General features: G+C 49.4%; 3 protein-coding genes across 5 annotated transcripts; all 3 read right to left on the bottom strand.

Annotated features, from left to right (window-relative positions):
- Positions 1-3,578: 3,578 nt before the first annotated feature.
- LOC117581179 (hornerin) lies at positions 3,579-7,698 on the bottom strand. Its single transcript, XM_034268124.1, has one exon. The coding sequence runs from the start codon at positions 5,572-5,574 to the stop codon at positions 3,715-3,717; it is 1,860 nt and encodes a 619-aa protein (XP_034124015.1). The 5' UTR covers positions 5,575-7,698; the 3' UTR covers positions 3,579-3,714.
- Positions 7,699-8,050: 352 nt separating this feature from the next.
- On the bottom strand, positions 8,051-8,997 carry LOC117580781 (lysozyme). Its single transcript, XM_034267477.1, has 3 exons — positions 8,816-8,997; positions 8,585-8,734; positions 8,051-8,477 (listed from the first exon to the last, which is right to left on the bottom strand). Exons 1-3 carry the CDS (start codon positions 8,964-8,966, stop codon positions 8,332-8,334), a joined length of 447 nt encoding a protein of 148 aa, XP_034123368.1. The 5' UTR covers positions 8,967-8,997; the 3' UTR covers positions 8,051-8,331.
- A 1,678-nt stretch (positions 8,998-10,675) lies between these two features.
- On the bottom strand, positions 10,676-15,345 carry LOC117581184 (ubiquitin carboxyl-terminal hydrolase 16). 3 transcript variants are annotated; one of them, XM_034268128.1, is made up of 5 exons: positions 15,209-15,345; positions 14,154-14,593; positions 13,466-14,079; positions 12,161-13,389; positions 10,676-12,083 (listed from the first exon to the last, which is right to left on the bottom strand). In XM_034268128.1, the coding sequence occupies exons 2-5, from the start codon at positions 14,550-14,552 to the stop codon at positions 10,831-10,833; spliced, it is 3,495 nt and encodes a 1,164-aa protein (XP_034124019.1). In that variant the 5' UTR covers positions 14,553-14,593; positions 15,209-15,345; the 3' UTR covers positions 10,676-10,830. The 3 variants fall into 3 exon arrangements, with proteins under 3 accessions (XP_034124019.1, XP_034124021.1, XP_034124022.1); XM_034268130.1 differs by having other exon boundaries at positions 10,676-12,077; XM_034268131.1 differs by having other exon boundaries at positions 10,676-12,071.
- Between the last annotated feature and the right edge of the window lie 169 nt (positions 15,346-15,514).

The following is a 15,514-nucleotide window of genomic DNA, read 5'->3' as shown; positions in this document are numbered from 1 at the left end:
TGGGCCACCACGCACCGAAGTATCTATTGTGCAATATTATTATGGCGGCCATTGTTTGCCAGTTAGCCCTGAGTACTTCACATTTTGATCAGACGGGCAGGGTAGGAGTGCATTATCTCATTGCAAACGATTCTTTTACACTCTTTTACACTTTCATGTGTTTTCTTTCCGATTTATTCGCCTCTACACAATGTATAATGTGCATACATACATACTATGTACATATGTATGTATCGGCGAGAGAGACGCCGAAGTGGTAAAAGGGAGCCGAATGTCGCTCTGACATTCTGATTCAATTTGGTGTACCATTAACTATGTATTTAATTACATTTTACATTTAAATATGTACATGTATGCACATATGTACATTTATATACCGTAGCATATTTTTAGGTGCAATTTGGGGATATGTAAAAATCATGTAGAATGGAATGCCCTGTAAATGAACTGGCTTTAGTCTAGTTGTGGCCATGGAGCTGGTTGGTGTTGCTAATTGTTGTTACAAATAACAAAAAAATGAACATTTTTCCAGAGGATTCCGATTTTCTGCGTGTCAATCTGCCGTGCGGGGGAGGCTCTTGGGCGTCTTCCCGCCCGTTGGTTGCCCATCATTGAAATGACTAAACGTTCGCCGTGCTCGTCGAGAAATACGAGCATAAGCCCCATGGCTGTTTTCCACCTTACTGTGCAAAATGAGGAAAATTATTAACAAAATGTATAAACGCAAATATAAACAAAAGAAGGGGCGGAGGGGACTGCCGCCTTTGGGGAGACGGCGAACCAAGGATATTTCCTTGCTTATATTGAATTTTAAGCTTTCGACAATGACGGCAACGGAAGGATTTCCACCTACCATCCCCCCCCCCCACGGATGTCTGCGCGTGACTTTGTTTTAGCATTACCCAGGCCACATGCCACATGCCACATGCCACATGCCAGATGCCCCAATGCCGCCAACAGTCCAGGGCAGAGTCCTGCCACGTGTTTATTTTGCCAACATGTGGCAAAATTATTTCCGCTCAAAAATCCACTTCCGGCAACTTCCTCTATTCAAACCACACTTTCTCTCTTCCCGGCATCTTCCCCACTCTGCCCTGTAATTTTTTGTTTTGTTTCAGCTTATCCGCTTCTTGTTTTTAGGAAATTGAAAAACAAGTCAAATCTTTTTTGCTTTTACAGCGTTTAAGGTATTGCACTGCCACACGCTGACTTTTCCACCGACGGCATAATGCCGACTATGCACACATTGACGAACGAGTGGCATTCCATCGGGAAGATGGTGCCAAGATGCTAACAAGCAGCGCCAGTACGGTATCGCGTCGGTGTTTAGCCTTTCGTGTGGCTCAAAAGCGCATCGGCATGAGGTAAATCACAGACTTCCAGTGTGGGGGGGGCCTGCAAGTGACATGAGGTGGAGAACAAATCAACTTTTCCAAAAATGTCAGCGAAAGTACATAAATAAAAGACCAGCAACGAGAAGAAAGGGCATTGCCTCATGCCCGTCTCGCATTGTCTCGAAAAATTGAATAAAGTTTCCTTTGAAAATATTCGCCCCTCATCTTTCTCTGTGTGTGTGCGTGTGCGTGTGCGTGTGCGTGTGCGTGTGCTCACCTGTTGACTATTCCTAGCACTTCCTGGACCAATGTTTGCCCTCTCAATCACTGGGGCCCCCAGAGTTCAAGAGTTCACGTTGAGCGTTCAGCGTTCAGCGTTCAGCGTTCAGCGTTCGGCGTTCGAGCGTTTCGAGGATTCCCGTTCCCGTTCCCGTTCCTGTTCCTTTTTTCCTCTCCATTGTTGTGGAGGAGCAGCGCCCTGGGAAGCAACACTACCCCCGCACAGGCCAACTACCCTGTCAATGGCATTGGCTTCAACTGCCACAAGCACCAGTCCACCAGTCCACCAGCACCTCCCTCTCATCCACCCCCAGCCTTATGTTTGCGCTGGCCCCAGACAAGCTAGAGACAAAAGACATTCCCATTTGGCTTGCCGCTGCCATTAATTAGCCAACAGCCAACAGCCAACAGCGTTGGGCGGGGGCCACCTTTCAGTTGGGGCATAGCAGCAGCTGTTTCGAAAAGTGTACCCATCTTGTTCCCAGACATTTGCCCCTCAAAGTGTTCTTCCCTTGGAGTCGTTGAAAGTGGTCGCTTCGACAGTTCTGTTCCCATTGAGGCAACTGTGCCACAATCTCTTCTGTTCCCATACATTTTGACGCACTCAATTCCGCCCTGTTCCCAGGCATAGCTCTTCCCACCCAAACTCTTCCCACACATCAACTGAACCCAGTATTTAGCGTATTTCTCTTAACCGCTCTCTTAAGCTTTTTAGCTGGGAACAGTTGTACATTTCATTGTATGGGAACAGCATACAACTGACAACAGAACAGATTGGGGTGGGCACAGCTTATGTGGAACAGTTACCCAAATGGGAACGGAACAGTTAAAGGGAACAGTTGAAGGCAACACTTTTGAGGGGAAAGCATCTGTGAACAGAAGTTTGTGTACAGTTTTGAGAGTGCACCTTCGTGTGGCAAGCGACCCGGCTGAGGTGATATTCATTCGGTTTTCCGGGGGTTTTAAAGCTGCCAGTTTAGATTTAAAGCTGCCAGTGGCTGCAAAATCGCTCGAAAAGATGACGAAAGACATTCAGAGGCTGAGACAGGGCTTTTACTTCCTGAGAAGGGTGTGGTGGTAAGACACACGTTGCGGAATGGATCGCCAGAGCACCTCCACATAAATTCGTAATTGAGTGAGGCTAGAGAGAGTGCTGCCCTCTGTGGTCTCTCGTGGCTCCATGTATCTAATTTGCTGATGATTTCGCAGGCCTTATCATTCAACTTATCGACGTGTTATCTCTGGCATAGCGCCGTCATTTCGCTTGGGGAAAACCTCGCCCTCGAACCACACTCCTTATCGGGCCTCGTCATGCGCCGGCAATGCGCCGCAAGCCCACCCCCCCCCCCGGTGGCTGTGAGCCACTTAAAGTGTTAACCAAAAACATTTCATAAACATTGTACATGAAGTGGATTGTATTTTCTTCCTCGCTAGCATTTAAACTCCTCCACTAGGATTAATTTTGCTCTTCTATGTACATTTATTTATTATTTGTATTTATTTTTTGCTGTTGTGGCTTCGTCGCATGTTTTTATCTGAGTGGATGCATTAATGGTGCGTCCACTGAATTAATGCAATCAAATAACACTACTCGGCAAAATCGATATTTGCTTGCCCAAGGAACACACTTCCTCTGAATAGTTTGGGGCCTTGTTTAAGCGTTTAATGAATTATGGTTTTTGGGTATGGTGAACTTAAAGGAAACAAAAACTTAACGTAGAAATCTGGTTTGGCTTGAAGCGTAAAGAAAAAGTTAAGTTTTGTCGACTAGTGTAGTTTTGCATTGTTCAGCCAGCCGACTGTGCATGGGCTCATGCGATTGTAAAAGAGTTTTGTTTAATTTATTTAGTAGCTGTGTTTGGGTTAAGCAGCTAAAAAACCTCCAACGAAATAATCACACAACTTATTTAGCTGTTCTAGTTTTGTATTTTTTAATTACATTTTTTGTTTTGTTTTTTTTTGTATAATTTGTATGTATAATTGATATAAGGCTTCTTTTTTTTTGAATATAATTACATTGTTTGGTAGGCACAACATCAAGGATTATGCCTGCGGCTGGTTAAAGGATACATTGAAGGTAAGTTGGTATACTTTAGGTCGCTTAGGCCCACCAGGCCCATGGGCTATCATGTCCATGAAGGGGAACGGATCCACCATGAAGAGCGTTCCTATAATGGGGGCCATGCTCGAAACATGGCACGGGTCCACGAGGCTGACCATGTCCAGGATTTGGAATGGTTCCACGATGGGGACCCCTGGGGACTTTGCCATGTTTCTGATGTTTCTTTTCCATTCCCTTGCCGTTCTTTTTCCCAACTGAGCGCGATCGAGAGCGGGACCGGGAGCGAGAGCCCTTTCGTTCCTCCTTCTTTTTGGGACAGCGCGAATGGGAACGGGAACGAGAACGAGAAGGGGAACGAGAATGACTACGTCTGCGTCCACGGCATTCAGGAGGTGGACCAAAGCTGGGACCATAGGATGGTGCTCCTTCAAAGCCGACAACAGCTGGAGGCGCTCCATAGCGTCCTTGAAAATGCCAAGCGAAATCGGGTCCAGGAGTGAGTCCAAAATTAGGTCCGTGGTGGAATCCATGACGACCGTGGTGGGGTCCGTGATGAGGTCCGTGGTGGGGTCCACGATGTGGGCCGTGGTGGGGCCCGTGATGAGGACCGTGATGAGGTCCGTGGTGGGGTCCATGAATCCGTTCTCCACGACTCTGTCGGCGGCACTTATTCTTCTTTTCCCTCTTTTCGGTGTCCGAGTGCCCGCTGGAGCTAGAGCTGGAGCGGTGGCCATGACGGCTTCTGCGACGCGATCCCTTGCGTCCGCACTTGACCAGTTCCGGCTCGCTGTCTGAACTAGAACTCGAGCTGGAGCTCGATCGAGCTACTCGACGGTCATGTGAACCAAATTTGTGGCCATGTCCGTGTCCGTGTCCACGTCGCTGATGCTCTCCGTGCTGATGTCCACAATCTCCACGGAATGCTGGTCTAGAGATCGATCGCCCCCTTCTTGCCGCGCTGTGTTCCAGGGCCCACGGCAGGCCCGCCGACCGAAAAAACCGGCACTGCTCGGCCCAAGGTGCCAGCCAGGCGGGACGGCGATCGAATCCGGACGGACAGGCGGCCGCCCAGTCACGTGGCCCGAAGCCATGAGGACCAAAGTCCTGGGGTCCGAAGTGATGGGGTCCGAAATGATGGTGCCCGAAGTTATGGGGTCCGAAATGATGGCCACCGTGGCCATGACGACGATTACCATGTCCGTGTCCATGTCCGTGTCCGTGTCCATGGCCGTGGCGTCCATGAGAGCGACTGCGAGATCGGGAACGATCGCGTCCATGGTGGCGATGATGGTGGCCTCCGTGAGGGCCATGAGGCCATCCGCCTCCCCAGTGCTTGCGTCCCCAGCCATACGCATAATGGTGAGGCGCATCCTCCGAGCCGGAGCTGGAGCTACTCGAGGAGCTGGAGCTCGAACTGGAGCTGGAGCTGGAGCTGGAGCTCGTCGAGCTGATGCTGTCGGAGCGAGGACGACTGGTGGTGGGCACCTCCTCGTCAGGCTGCTCACCGAGGGCTGCACCTGCGGACTTCCTGCGCTTCTTCTCCTGCTTCTTGGCCTTCTTCTTGTCCTTCTTCTTGTCCTTCTTGTCCTTCTTGTGCTGCTTCTTGGACTGCTTCGGCTGGGACTTGGCACCCTCTGCGGCCTCCTCCTCGGCCAGCAGGACCATAGCCTGCTCCAGCATGCGCTGCACCTTCGAGACCTTCCTGATGGCCTGGCTGAAGAGCGTCTCCGACTGATGCCGTTGATTCTTGGCCTTGGTCTGCTTCGAGCCCTGGGCCTGCTGCGAGGACTGCGGCAGCTCCTCGTCGAACACTATGTCGCAGTCGACCATTTCCACGAACTGCAGTGGATGCTGCCCATGCTGGCCCTGTGCCTCCTGCAATTTCCCTAATTCACTCATGTTGCTGTCTCCCTATGTGTGTGTTTTGTTGGCTTTGCTTTGGCTTTGCTTTCGCTGTCGTCGCAAGCTTCGAACTGGTAATGAATGCTTGCCGGCCGGCATCTTTTATACTCTCCCAGAAAGCTGCCGCTGACAGGCCGCAGAGAGCCGTCAAAGCACTGGAGCATGGAGCATTGCTAACTGCGTAGCAAGAGAGAGAGAGAGCGATAAAAATAGCCGACGGCGTCGGTGAATACCCCCTAAGCACACACCGCTTCCCCCCACCCTGGTCTCATCACCCGATTGCAAGTTTCGCTATCAGCTACGTGGATTTGGCGTCCTCTTTCCCATTCCCATTCCCGTTCCCGTTCCCGATACACGGACCACGACACGAGAAAAAAGCCACAAGGCCACTCTCTCTGGTCGGGCCTGCTTTTCGCAACGTGATGAAATACCCCTAACAAACCATCATCGAGCGGATGAGTGCAATTGGCAGCGAAAGAATTACGCAAAACCATGAAAATGTATCAACATGCAATATTAGCCATCAATAAGGGGTGGACGGGAAGTCAAAGCTTTAAGGATCGCTCCTCTGGAGTTACCCACACCCAAATGAGAGCTTCCTAAAAGGAATATCATAACTAAATAACATCCATCAAAAAATATAAAAGTATATTTATGTATGTCCATTGTATGTTCATAAAGGAGTATAGGGAAGGTATAGGGAAATATCATTAAAAGGTTCGGGAAATGGATCATTGGCATCATGATATAGGGTTTACACATTGTTTGAGGATGGCAGGGATCATACATATTAATCAACATAAAGCTCCGTGAGATCAGTCATGCGTTCACAAGAGAAATGCTACATGATCCCTATTTGTTATGTGGATCACTCATGCATTTGCTTGGCTGCACTTACATATGCATATATAAGTTCTGCAAGACAGGATCAAGAAAAATGCTCCATGATGCCGCCATTCAAGCGATCATTCATGCATTTAATTGATCGCAAAGTCTTCATAAGTCCATATAATGGTTTGATCACACATTGATTAGTTAATTAGTAGTCACTCAATTACTTCATAATTGGCTTTGCATTCGTTTCACACATCAACATTTTATTCTTGATCAGTAGGCATCCAGCCACAATATCTCTTAAAGATTCCACATTAAAATTCATTAAAATATCTAACCCAGCAGCCGCGATCTACATCCACACAATATGTATAAATCTCATTGATTGATTTCCAAATCTTTTCACAACAAAAGAAACATATTCATTGGCTTGAGATATCTGAGCGGAATGGAGATCTTGCAGAGGTATTGTATTATTAGCACACATATCGACACAATGGAGCGATCTTCTCTTCAATATATGTATCGATTATTCATATATAGATACTCATACTTATTGGCAATTTCTTTGAAGAACTGCAAAGATCACTTGTTCACATTGATGTAGCGATCACACAATCGGTACGGTACTGGCCAACACAAAACTTAAGTCTACTCGGACAAACAAACAACTTCTTCCAAATTTCATCATTTCTCAAAGTACATCTTGGTCGTTTTTAAGTATCACACATGGCAACACCATCATATGGGGTCAGGGTCTGGGGGCCAACTTCAACACAGAAACCATAAAAAAAAGGCCACCACTGGGACTTGGGCCACGGTAGCTTCACGACTGATCATCAGTCCAGCTCGAGAGAGGGAATCGGGAGTGTAATTTCTTTGCGTGAAACAGGCATGTCCGGTTTCATCATCAACGCATGACTCACAGATGATCAGGGATCAGGGGGTTGGGGATCATGGGCAGGGGCCAAGGCAGGGGAGTGCAGGGGTTGAGATCAAACACAAAATCATTGATTTTTTGCAAATTTCCATGAATTCTGCTTTGTATTTTGAATATTTAATATGTAGAGCGTTTATATGAATCTCTCGCACTGGGCACTGGTCTTTCTTCTCTTCAATAGACTTTTGTTCTATTTCATCAGAATTTTTCTTTGTACTTTTGCATTCTCTTTTTCTGTTTTATTTTTTTTGAACACGTCGCCAAATTGAAATAAAAACTGTACTCGGGTGGGGAGCAGCTGCTCTGGAGCGGGAGGTATCGTCAAATGAAAAATCAAACACCTCCGACGGGGACAGGGTCCAAAAAGCCCCACACGAGCACCAAGTTGAGTGTAAGCTCGGCACTGAGAGAGCTGTGCTCTCCCTCTCCGTGTTGGAACTTTCGAATGATAAAGTTACGCCAGAGCGAAAGCTTTGCGAGAAAAAATGAATGCCACTGATATAGAGAGAGAGAATGAGAGATTCTTCATTGGCACACTTTGGTTCACATTTATAGGACCATATGGACATAGGACAATTGAGTTGACAGTTGGTCCAAGTTCAGCAAATGCTCTGTAAAATGTATACTTTCAGGAATTTTGAGGTGATCTTAATTTTCCCTTGTTAATTCTCCATAGAGTAAAAGTAAAAAACCGAAATGTAAGTGTAAAAATTCGTACATATTTATTTAAATATATCATTAAAGTAATGGCCATTTCAGCGTATTTATTTAATACATAGTGTTATTTATTCGGAGATTATGAATTATATTAAGGGAATATTTTAGCACCTTCATGAAAAAGGTTCGACAGAAAATAAAAACAAATGGGTTACTCCACAGCCCGACAACAGCAAATTGTTCCCTCCCGTTTTCTCTGTTCTTAAATTGTGTTCCTATGTTAGCGAGTCGCACTGTATTGCCCCTTTTAGTACAGCCATTTCCTAGATGCCACAGATGACCTTCAGATTGGGCAGGTTCTGGGTGTTGCGGCAGTAGCGCTGCCAGCCACTCCAGTGACGAAACCCGTCCGTAGTCTGAATCCTCCTGGCACAGACGGCCGCCTCGCGCAGGTTCTCATCGAGCAGCTCTGCAAAAGGCAAAGAAGAGAAGATGATACAAAAGGGAGGAGCGTGAGGGAACCAGTGCGAATCTGCTCGATTCGTTGTCCCCGAATGGCAGACTGTCACTCCAGACCTTCGCACTTCACGTTGCAGATGCCACCGCGTCTGCCCTCCTGGCAGTACCGACTGTTGATCTGGAACAGGCCCAGGCTTCGGGATCCATTGGGGTTCGTGGTGGTACGAGTCGTCTCCAGTTCGCTCTCGTGCTCCAGAAGACAGATCCCTGTTTGGTGGGAGAACATGCCATAGGAAAGTCGTATCCGCCAAAGCTCTCTTGAGCCAATCAATACCAAATTCTACTCACAGTTGGACAGAAGGCTACGCTCGAACCCGTGCTGATCGAGCAGCTTGCGGGCCAGCTCACAGCGGAGATACCGCTTGGCCAGTGCCCCGGGACCACACAGCACACCCAGAACCAGAGCCAGATAGAACAATGCAAGCGCCGCTGCTCTCATCGTGCGACTGACTCAGAGCTCCAGCTCTGACTTAGCTCTGGCTTTGGCTCTGTTGAGTGTGGCAGGCATCTCATTGCGAGTGTGAACCTGGCCACCTCCGGGTCGGTATGGGGCAGATGCTGGATGCCCGATAAGCGGCTCCGGCTCCGCTTTGTTGTCGTTTCCAATCTTATGCAATGAAAGGGGGGGCGGGCACTCCAACGCACACCGCGCTCAAAGGCAGCCCAGATCGGGATTTCCTAGAATTTGTTTTACACTCAGATTCATATTTCACACAATGGGACTATCTCCAACGAGTACATGGAGTGGAGACAGTGCTATTCCGGTTATACCTGGTTATGCGCATTCATCGTTCATTCATTAAGAGATATGTACATATGTATCTTTCAATTATCATTCCTCTAAGTTCCACTTCTACAACAGTTTGTTCTTGGAAGTGGAATTTGGGAACAATGCCTACCCTCGCCGAGCTCTGATATTTGCATACTTTGTCTTTTGGAATACTTTTCAGTTAAGTTACTCAGTCCAGTATGCCTTTAAAATGGCAGCAGCAGCACAACAAATGCATCTCAAATCGTTCCTCTCTTTATTATACATACGAGTCCATTTAAGGTTAGGTATTATTTTAAATGTAATTAAATCGATAGTTAACCCTATGCGTAATATAGATGGTGTGTTGTATAATTAATTATGTAGTTTCCCTATCGTAAAAATCTCTCTCGTTTCCGCCTCTGGAGTTCCACCGATCTTGCAACTAGCTCTAGCGCTGCGACACATTGTAAGTAATATTACTCCGGAATTGTAAATATCTACGATTGCATACATGCATGCATGCGCATTTATATGTTGTGTAAAGTATGTATTTTGTATGTTGTATATATAACCGATTACATATAGAGTATATAAGTATTGTATTGTATGTTGTATATACCGCGATACAAGTTACATTTATTGGCAGAAGCGAGCAATTGGTTGTTGTTTCACATTCGTATTTCGTATTGCAATAGATCCCCCTCCACACCACACCACACCACACCCCAACCCAGCCAAGCCAATAGTTATAGTTTCCCCATGGGTTTTGCTTCGATTGTTTCTCCCTATGCTCTCTTCAATTTCTCATTTCTGTCCTGATTGCACTTAAAACCACTCCACGGGCCACTCCGACTTTTGACTTCTCGCGGGGCAATGCTTTTGGATGATGATTGGACCACAGACAAAATTTAACCAACTACCTTAGAACTAATAAACATTGCAACCTCCTTCGTTTCTTTCATATCTTTTTTCCATTTTTTGCTCACTTTAGTGTTTCCTTTTTTTTTTTTTTTGTTGGTTTTGAGTATAAAATATATATCATTATGATCTATTCCTAGAAGCAAGGAGAGGTTTCTTCTACCAATCGACACTCACTGGAGGCCGTTTTCAATGCGTTTCTACTAAAGCTGTTTCCCCCCACCCCCTTCAAATGTAAAAAAAAAACAAATTTGACAAACGGGATGTCGAAATGGTTAAACCTTCGTGGATCGGGGATCTATAACAAATGAATTTGGCGTGTGTGCCGGTTGGTCTTCGCCATACTCTGGCCTCAAGTGTTCATTTCCGTGCCTACTTTTCCATTTCTGTTATTTTTGTGTCTTTCTCCTAAAACAATCGTGCTCTCTCTCTCTCTCTCTTTCCCTCGTTATGTCTGTTTCAATAAAAAACCAAACAAGTTAAATAAAAGCTTATAGGGAGAGAGATAGAGCTACATAAAAAATAACAAGATGCATCACTTATTTTCTCTCCTTTCGTTTCCTTTCCCGTCCGTAGTGCCTAATAGTAGTTCTCGTTGTCCCTTGGGCTAGTCCCAGTTCCAGTCTCCTTCCCCTTAGTAGATGCGCTCGTAAAAGAGCAGATAGGCCTGGGCCTTGAGCGCTGCGTCCTCGTTAACCTCATGGACACGCGAATCGGATACGTAATACCATTTCCCTGGCGGCGCCTGGACATTGGCAGCCTCCTCCTCCTGCTGCTCGTGCTGGCCACCATGGCCGGTTGCGCCATTGGGATTGGTATTAAACTCTTCCGAGGTAGATGAATTGCTGCTGGAGTTGGTAAAGTCGTCGCTGTCGTTCATCGAGTTTAAGTGCAGGTCGCGCGCCTTCTCCTTGGCCAATAGCTCCTCCAGCTTCTTCAGCTGATCGTCGTCCTGGTCGAGCTCGGCCTTGCTGCCGTGCGGCAGAAACTTCCAGCGTTTGTCGTCTGGCGTCACCTTGGGCCGCACCTTCACGTAGGCGGTGTAGTGGCCGCCGTACATGCCACCCGAGTGTTCCACCACCCCGTACAGGGCGTACAGGAGCTTCTTTTGTTTGCGATCAATATTGGGCAGATTTTTCACCTTGGAACCGCAGAAGGCGGCAATATCCAGCATTGTCGGGTAGCTAACCGGACGTGTCAGCTTTCTGAAGATGCAGCGCGGCCCCAGCTGGAAGCGTTTAAAGTGGAGGATGAGTACGGCCGGCGGGCTGGAGACCAGAAGCTGCTTGGTGGCGTTTGTATTGACCGACTTGGCCTTCGGATCGTTCCCATTCAGTCGCTGGGTGCAGCTGTCGCATCCCACCTTGTTCTGGCCCGTCATCAGTTCGACGGCGGTGAAGTTGTTGAGGCAGGACTGCACGGAGCACTCTCCGTCCTCGCACTGGTACCGCGGCGCTATCGTGGTGCTCCAGTCCGAATAGCTGTACGTTCGTACACGCTTGGCGCGTGCTGCTGCTGCTGATGCTGCTGCAGCTGCCTCTACTCCTGCCGCCGCTGCTGCTGCTGCGACTCCTTCGGCTGTGGCCTCCATGTTGAATTCACTTAAAACCAGCTGGGTAGCTATCTCCTGCTGCTGGAACGTGGCATTTGTATCCGCATTGGCCTCACCCGCCACTTCGCGGACGACTGCATTCGTTGGAAGGTCCAATTCAATCGAGATTTGGCGTATGGTGGAGGCTCCTTCCTCGCTCAGGCCCGCTGTGACTATGTCCGCAGTGGCTTGGCCCTCCTCCTCCTCCTTCGCCTTCTGCTGCTCTGTACCGCAAGCCTCGTTATTGTTGACGGTGGTGGTGCCGCCGGGAAATGGACTGGTGGCTATGCCAGAGTCTGTGGAATTGGGAAGGGGAATAAGTGGATAAAGGATAGGGGTTTCCCCCCCCCACCACCCTCAGAGCTAAGCTTACCGTTCTCATCCTCTTCGAGGGAGTCCTTGTCCATGTTCTCGGGCGTGTCGTCCCGCTTCTCGCCCAGTGGCTGGGCATTCCCGTTGGTGTCGGTGAAGAATCTGCTGCTGATGTTACTGTTGCTCCCTCCCTGAGCAGATGATGCGGATGAGGAGCCGCCGGTAGCCCCACGGACCTTAGGCCTGTCCCCGGGTGTTGCCGTTTCCTCCATCAAATTATCCTCGACATCGGCGTCCGAGTTCTCCGATGTAGTGGAGCTTGATGACATTAGCTCCTCCTTGGGCGGATTGTGACAATCGCTGGTTGTCTGGCCATCGCCGTCGCCTCCCCCCGTCGACGTCACTCTTCCTGTGCCGTCGACCAGCTCATTGTTTTCATCGGCATCGGCATCAGCCTGGCTTCCCGTTCCATTTCCGTTCACCTTGAGGGTGAGCTTCTGAGCCTGCTTGTAGCGATTATGTTTGGCCGCCCGCTTGGCCTTGCGCTCGCGCTCCTTCTCCTTCTTCACATGCGACTTGGACGGACCGACTGGTTCCTGCTGATTGGCGTGCAGGTAGAACGAGGAGGAGGAGGAAGCCGCCGAGAACGGGTTGCCATCCTCGGACGTCGTGAACTTAGTGTTTATCTTGGTCGGGGACTGCGTTTGTGTCTGTGACTGGCCGGCGATGGGGAAGGGCGAGCTCTCGGGGCTGGGCCTGCGCCGCTGTGGTGGCTGTGGCTTTTCGACGGCAACGGGCAGAGACATGTCCAAGAAGTACTCGTGCCGCGACGAGACGCTGTGGCATTCCTGACAAGTCAGCGTCGAGACGAGGAAGCCGCGGAAGACCTGTTCTGGTCGCAGGATGCGGTCACCGGCCTGGTTGCCATACATCTTGCACTTCTGCCGCATCTCCTCCGACACGCTGTGTATGTCCTGGTCCTTGTAGCCGAGGTTCTGCAGAATGACGCGCTGATAGCGCTTGAGATCCTCGTTTCGCACACTCTCCAGCAGCTGCCGCAGCAGCTCGTGGGCGTCATGCTGGTCCCCGCCTGTGAACTGCGGGCACTTCGCGCACAGCCTGTCGAAGAGCTTGCTGGGGGTAAAGACACCACCACCCGCCTGCAACTCTTCGAGGGCATTGGCCAGTGCCGAGGTGAGGCCGCCCCAGGAGGAGAGGGTGCCTCGGATGATCGGCAGCTCGGTGGAGCCCTTGCCCTTGAAGTCGAACGTCCCTCCGGGCAGCTCGAATCTGTGGAAGTGATGGGAAGGTATTGTAATTAGCCATCTAATTGATCCAACTGCTCCTCGCCCCTTGGCACACTTACTCTTCTCCTGGCTCCGACAGCTCCCGGAGCACACTGAGCAGGAACGGTGTCTGGGCGAGGCACTGCATCACGGCATTGAAGAAGCAAGTGTTGCCCAAATTAGTCAGTCCACGAACACGCGGTAGTTGCTCCAGTTCGCTCCTGGGAAAGCCCGAGCTACTTTGATTACTGCCGGCGGCGGTGGCGGCGCCAGAGTCAATCCTCTTGGCCATGCCCGGAACAGGGCTGCTGGCGGTGGCTCCTGGAGGTGGCGGCAGAGGTATGGCTGTTAGGTTGCTTGTGAGGCTGTTCCCACCGCTTCTGCCGGTGCTGGTGCTGTTGCTGTTGCTCTCCTCGAAGGAGCCACCCGTAATGGGAACAATCGGCTTAAGCATCTCTAGGGCCGATGTAAATTTCAGTTCGATGTTGGTGATGGAGGGCGGACTGGGAGTGGCCCCAACAGTGGCCTCTACGGGTGGATCGGCGGGCGGCTTCTGGGCTAGACGCTTGACCAGCTCGACGCACTCGAGCAGATTCTTGCGGGAGTTGGGGATGACCTTGTTGTCGCAGTTATAGCACCATATATCAAAGAATCTAGTGTTCATGGCCAACGCATGCGAGTCCGAGTGTGGTGTCTGCAAGAGAACAAGAGTCAAGAGTGTCCAGAAGCTGCAGAAACTGAAGGCAGGCGGCCATGCTCTTATCTTACCTTGTAGTGCTGGAGGGCGTGCTGTTTGCGTGAGCGCCCGCAGAGCTGGGTGCCGCACTTGAGGCACAGCCATAGCGTGCTGTCGACCTCGAAGTCGCAGGCCACATCTCCGCCGGAGCCAGATGTAGCGTCCTGGCTCTGGCTCTGACTGACCTTCTGGCACTGCGAGCAATCGTACACCAGGCCAGTGGTTTTCAGTTGACGCCGCAATCGGGCCGCATCCACCGATTTCTTGATGTGCTGACAGCAGCTGGACATGGGACTATTCGCACCCAAACCGCCAACTCCTGCAGCTACTCCTGAGGTGCTGGCGCCTGCTGTCTGGCCGTGACTATCCTCCTGGCCCGAGTCCGTTGAACTGGCATTGTCGTGGTTGTCCATCTGACGCTTCTTCCCCATGGCTAGCAACTTCTTCGCTCTAGCCCACTTTTTGGCGCGCTCTGTAAGGGAGATGGAGAATGAGTTAACGTTTGATTAGACAGCGCTTTCCTCGATGGGGTCTTTGTTGTGGCGGGAGTTTGCTGTTTTCATTGTTTCCATTGAACATTCCTCTGTTGGTCGACATTCTGCTCTAATCTGATCTGACACTTTTATGTCATATTGATAATGAATTGATAATCTTGTAACTGTTCAGTGTGGTGTTTCTTAAGTTTTGATTAGGGTATCATGGCCGTCGTGACGGAATCTTTCGTCACACGCTGTCTTTGAGGTTAAGTTCATTCGCCCGCTGCTGCTGCTGTTTCTGCCATATTGCGCACACGCCCCCCTTTCCGACCCACGGTGGACGGACGCTTTGTTGTCTGGCCCGAAGAGAGGCTCCGCCAGTCGGAGGGACACTCAATTCAACCTAATTCCTGCACAATTCGTACGCACACTCCACACGGCCCACAGCCGCGCGTCGCTGCCAGCCGAGGCAGTGGCAGAGCAGAGGCCAAACTCTACACCAGCACAAGCCGAGAAGCATTGCTCTAAGAAATCTATTATACATTTTGTCTCGCTGAATGCTTTCGATTTTGGCCGCACTTTTTCCACAGCTTTGCTTTGTTATGGTTTACCTTGAGTTAGTCGATGCAAAATGCGTTGCACATTAAGCCTTCCTATATGTATAGTGGCTTGGTTGGTATGGCTCAGTGTGTATTCTGCGTTTCAATTATCTTATACCATCTGGCCTTTAGAAATATACCGAAATAAACCTGCTCATTTTCAGAATATACTGAAAATGGCACAACGTGAGAGTGGTATTTATTTTGCTGTTGGCCTATATTTCCGTCAATCAGGTATAATTGGCATGCGCAACTGCTATCGATAACAATACATGAGTATTTTTTTGCAGTATTTCGCAATACCATTCGAATTGCGAT

Source organism: Drosophila guanche, unplaced genomic scaffold (assembly GCF_900245975.1).
Source record: "Drosophila guanche unplaced genomic scaffold, DGUA_6, whole genome shotgun sequence".
Classification (NCBI taxonomy): Eukaryota; Metazoa; Arthropoda; class Insecta; order Diptera; family Drosophilidae; genus Drosophila; species Drosophila guanche.
Note: the sequence above shows the minus strand (reverse complement) of the source record. Positions and strands in the feature narration are given on the sequence as shown.

Excerpts from the sequence above, each read along its gene's own strand:
- LOC117581179 (XM_034268124.1), bottom strand. The coding sequence starts at position 5,574 with ATGAGTGAATTAGGGAAATTGCAGGAGGCACAGGGCCAGCATGGGCAG.
- LOC117580781 (XM_034267477.1), bottom strand. The coding sequence starts at position 8,966 with ATGAGAGCAGCGGCGCTTGCATTGTTCTATCTGGCTCTGGTTCTGGGT. Across the intron at positions 8,735-8,815 it reads GCGTAGCCTTCTGTCCAACT|GGATCTGTCTTCTGGAGCAC; the intron begins GTGAGTAGAATT and ends CCCACCAAACAG. Across the intron at positions 8,478-8,584 it reads CTGCAACGTGAAGTGCGAAG|AGCTGCTCGATGAGAACCTG; the intron begins GTCTGGAGTGAC and ends TGCCTTTTGCAG.
- LOC117581184 (XM_034268128.1), bottom strand. The coding sequence starts at position 14,552 with ATGGGGAAGAAGCGTCAGATGGACAACCACGACAATGCCAGTTCAACG. Across the intron at positions 14,080-14,153 it reads ACGCCCTCCAGCACTACAAG|ACACCACACTCGGACTCGCA; the intron begins GTAAGATAAGAG and ends GTTCTCTTGCAG. Across the intron at positions 12,084-12,160 it reads CCTCGAAGAGGATGAGAACG|ACTCTGGCATAGCCACCAGT; the intron begins GTAAGCTTAGCT and ends CCAATTCCACAG.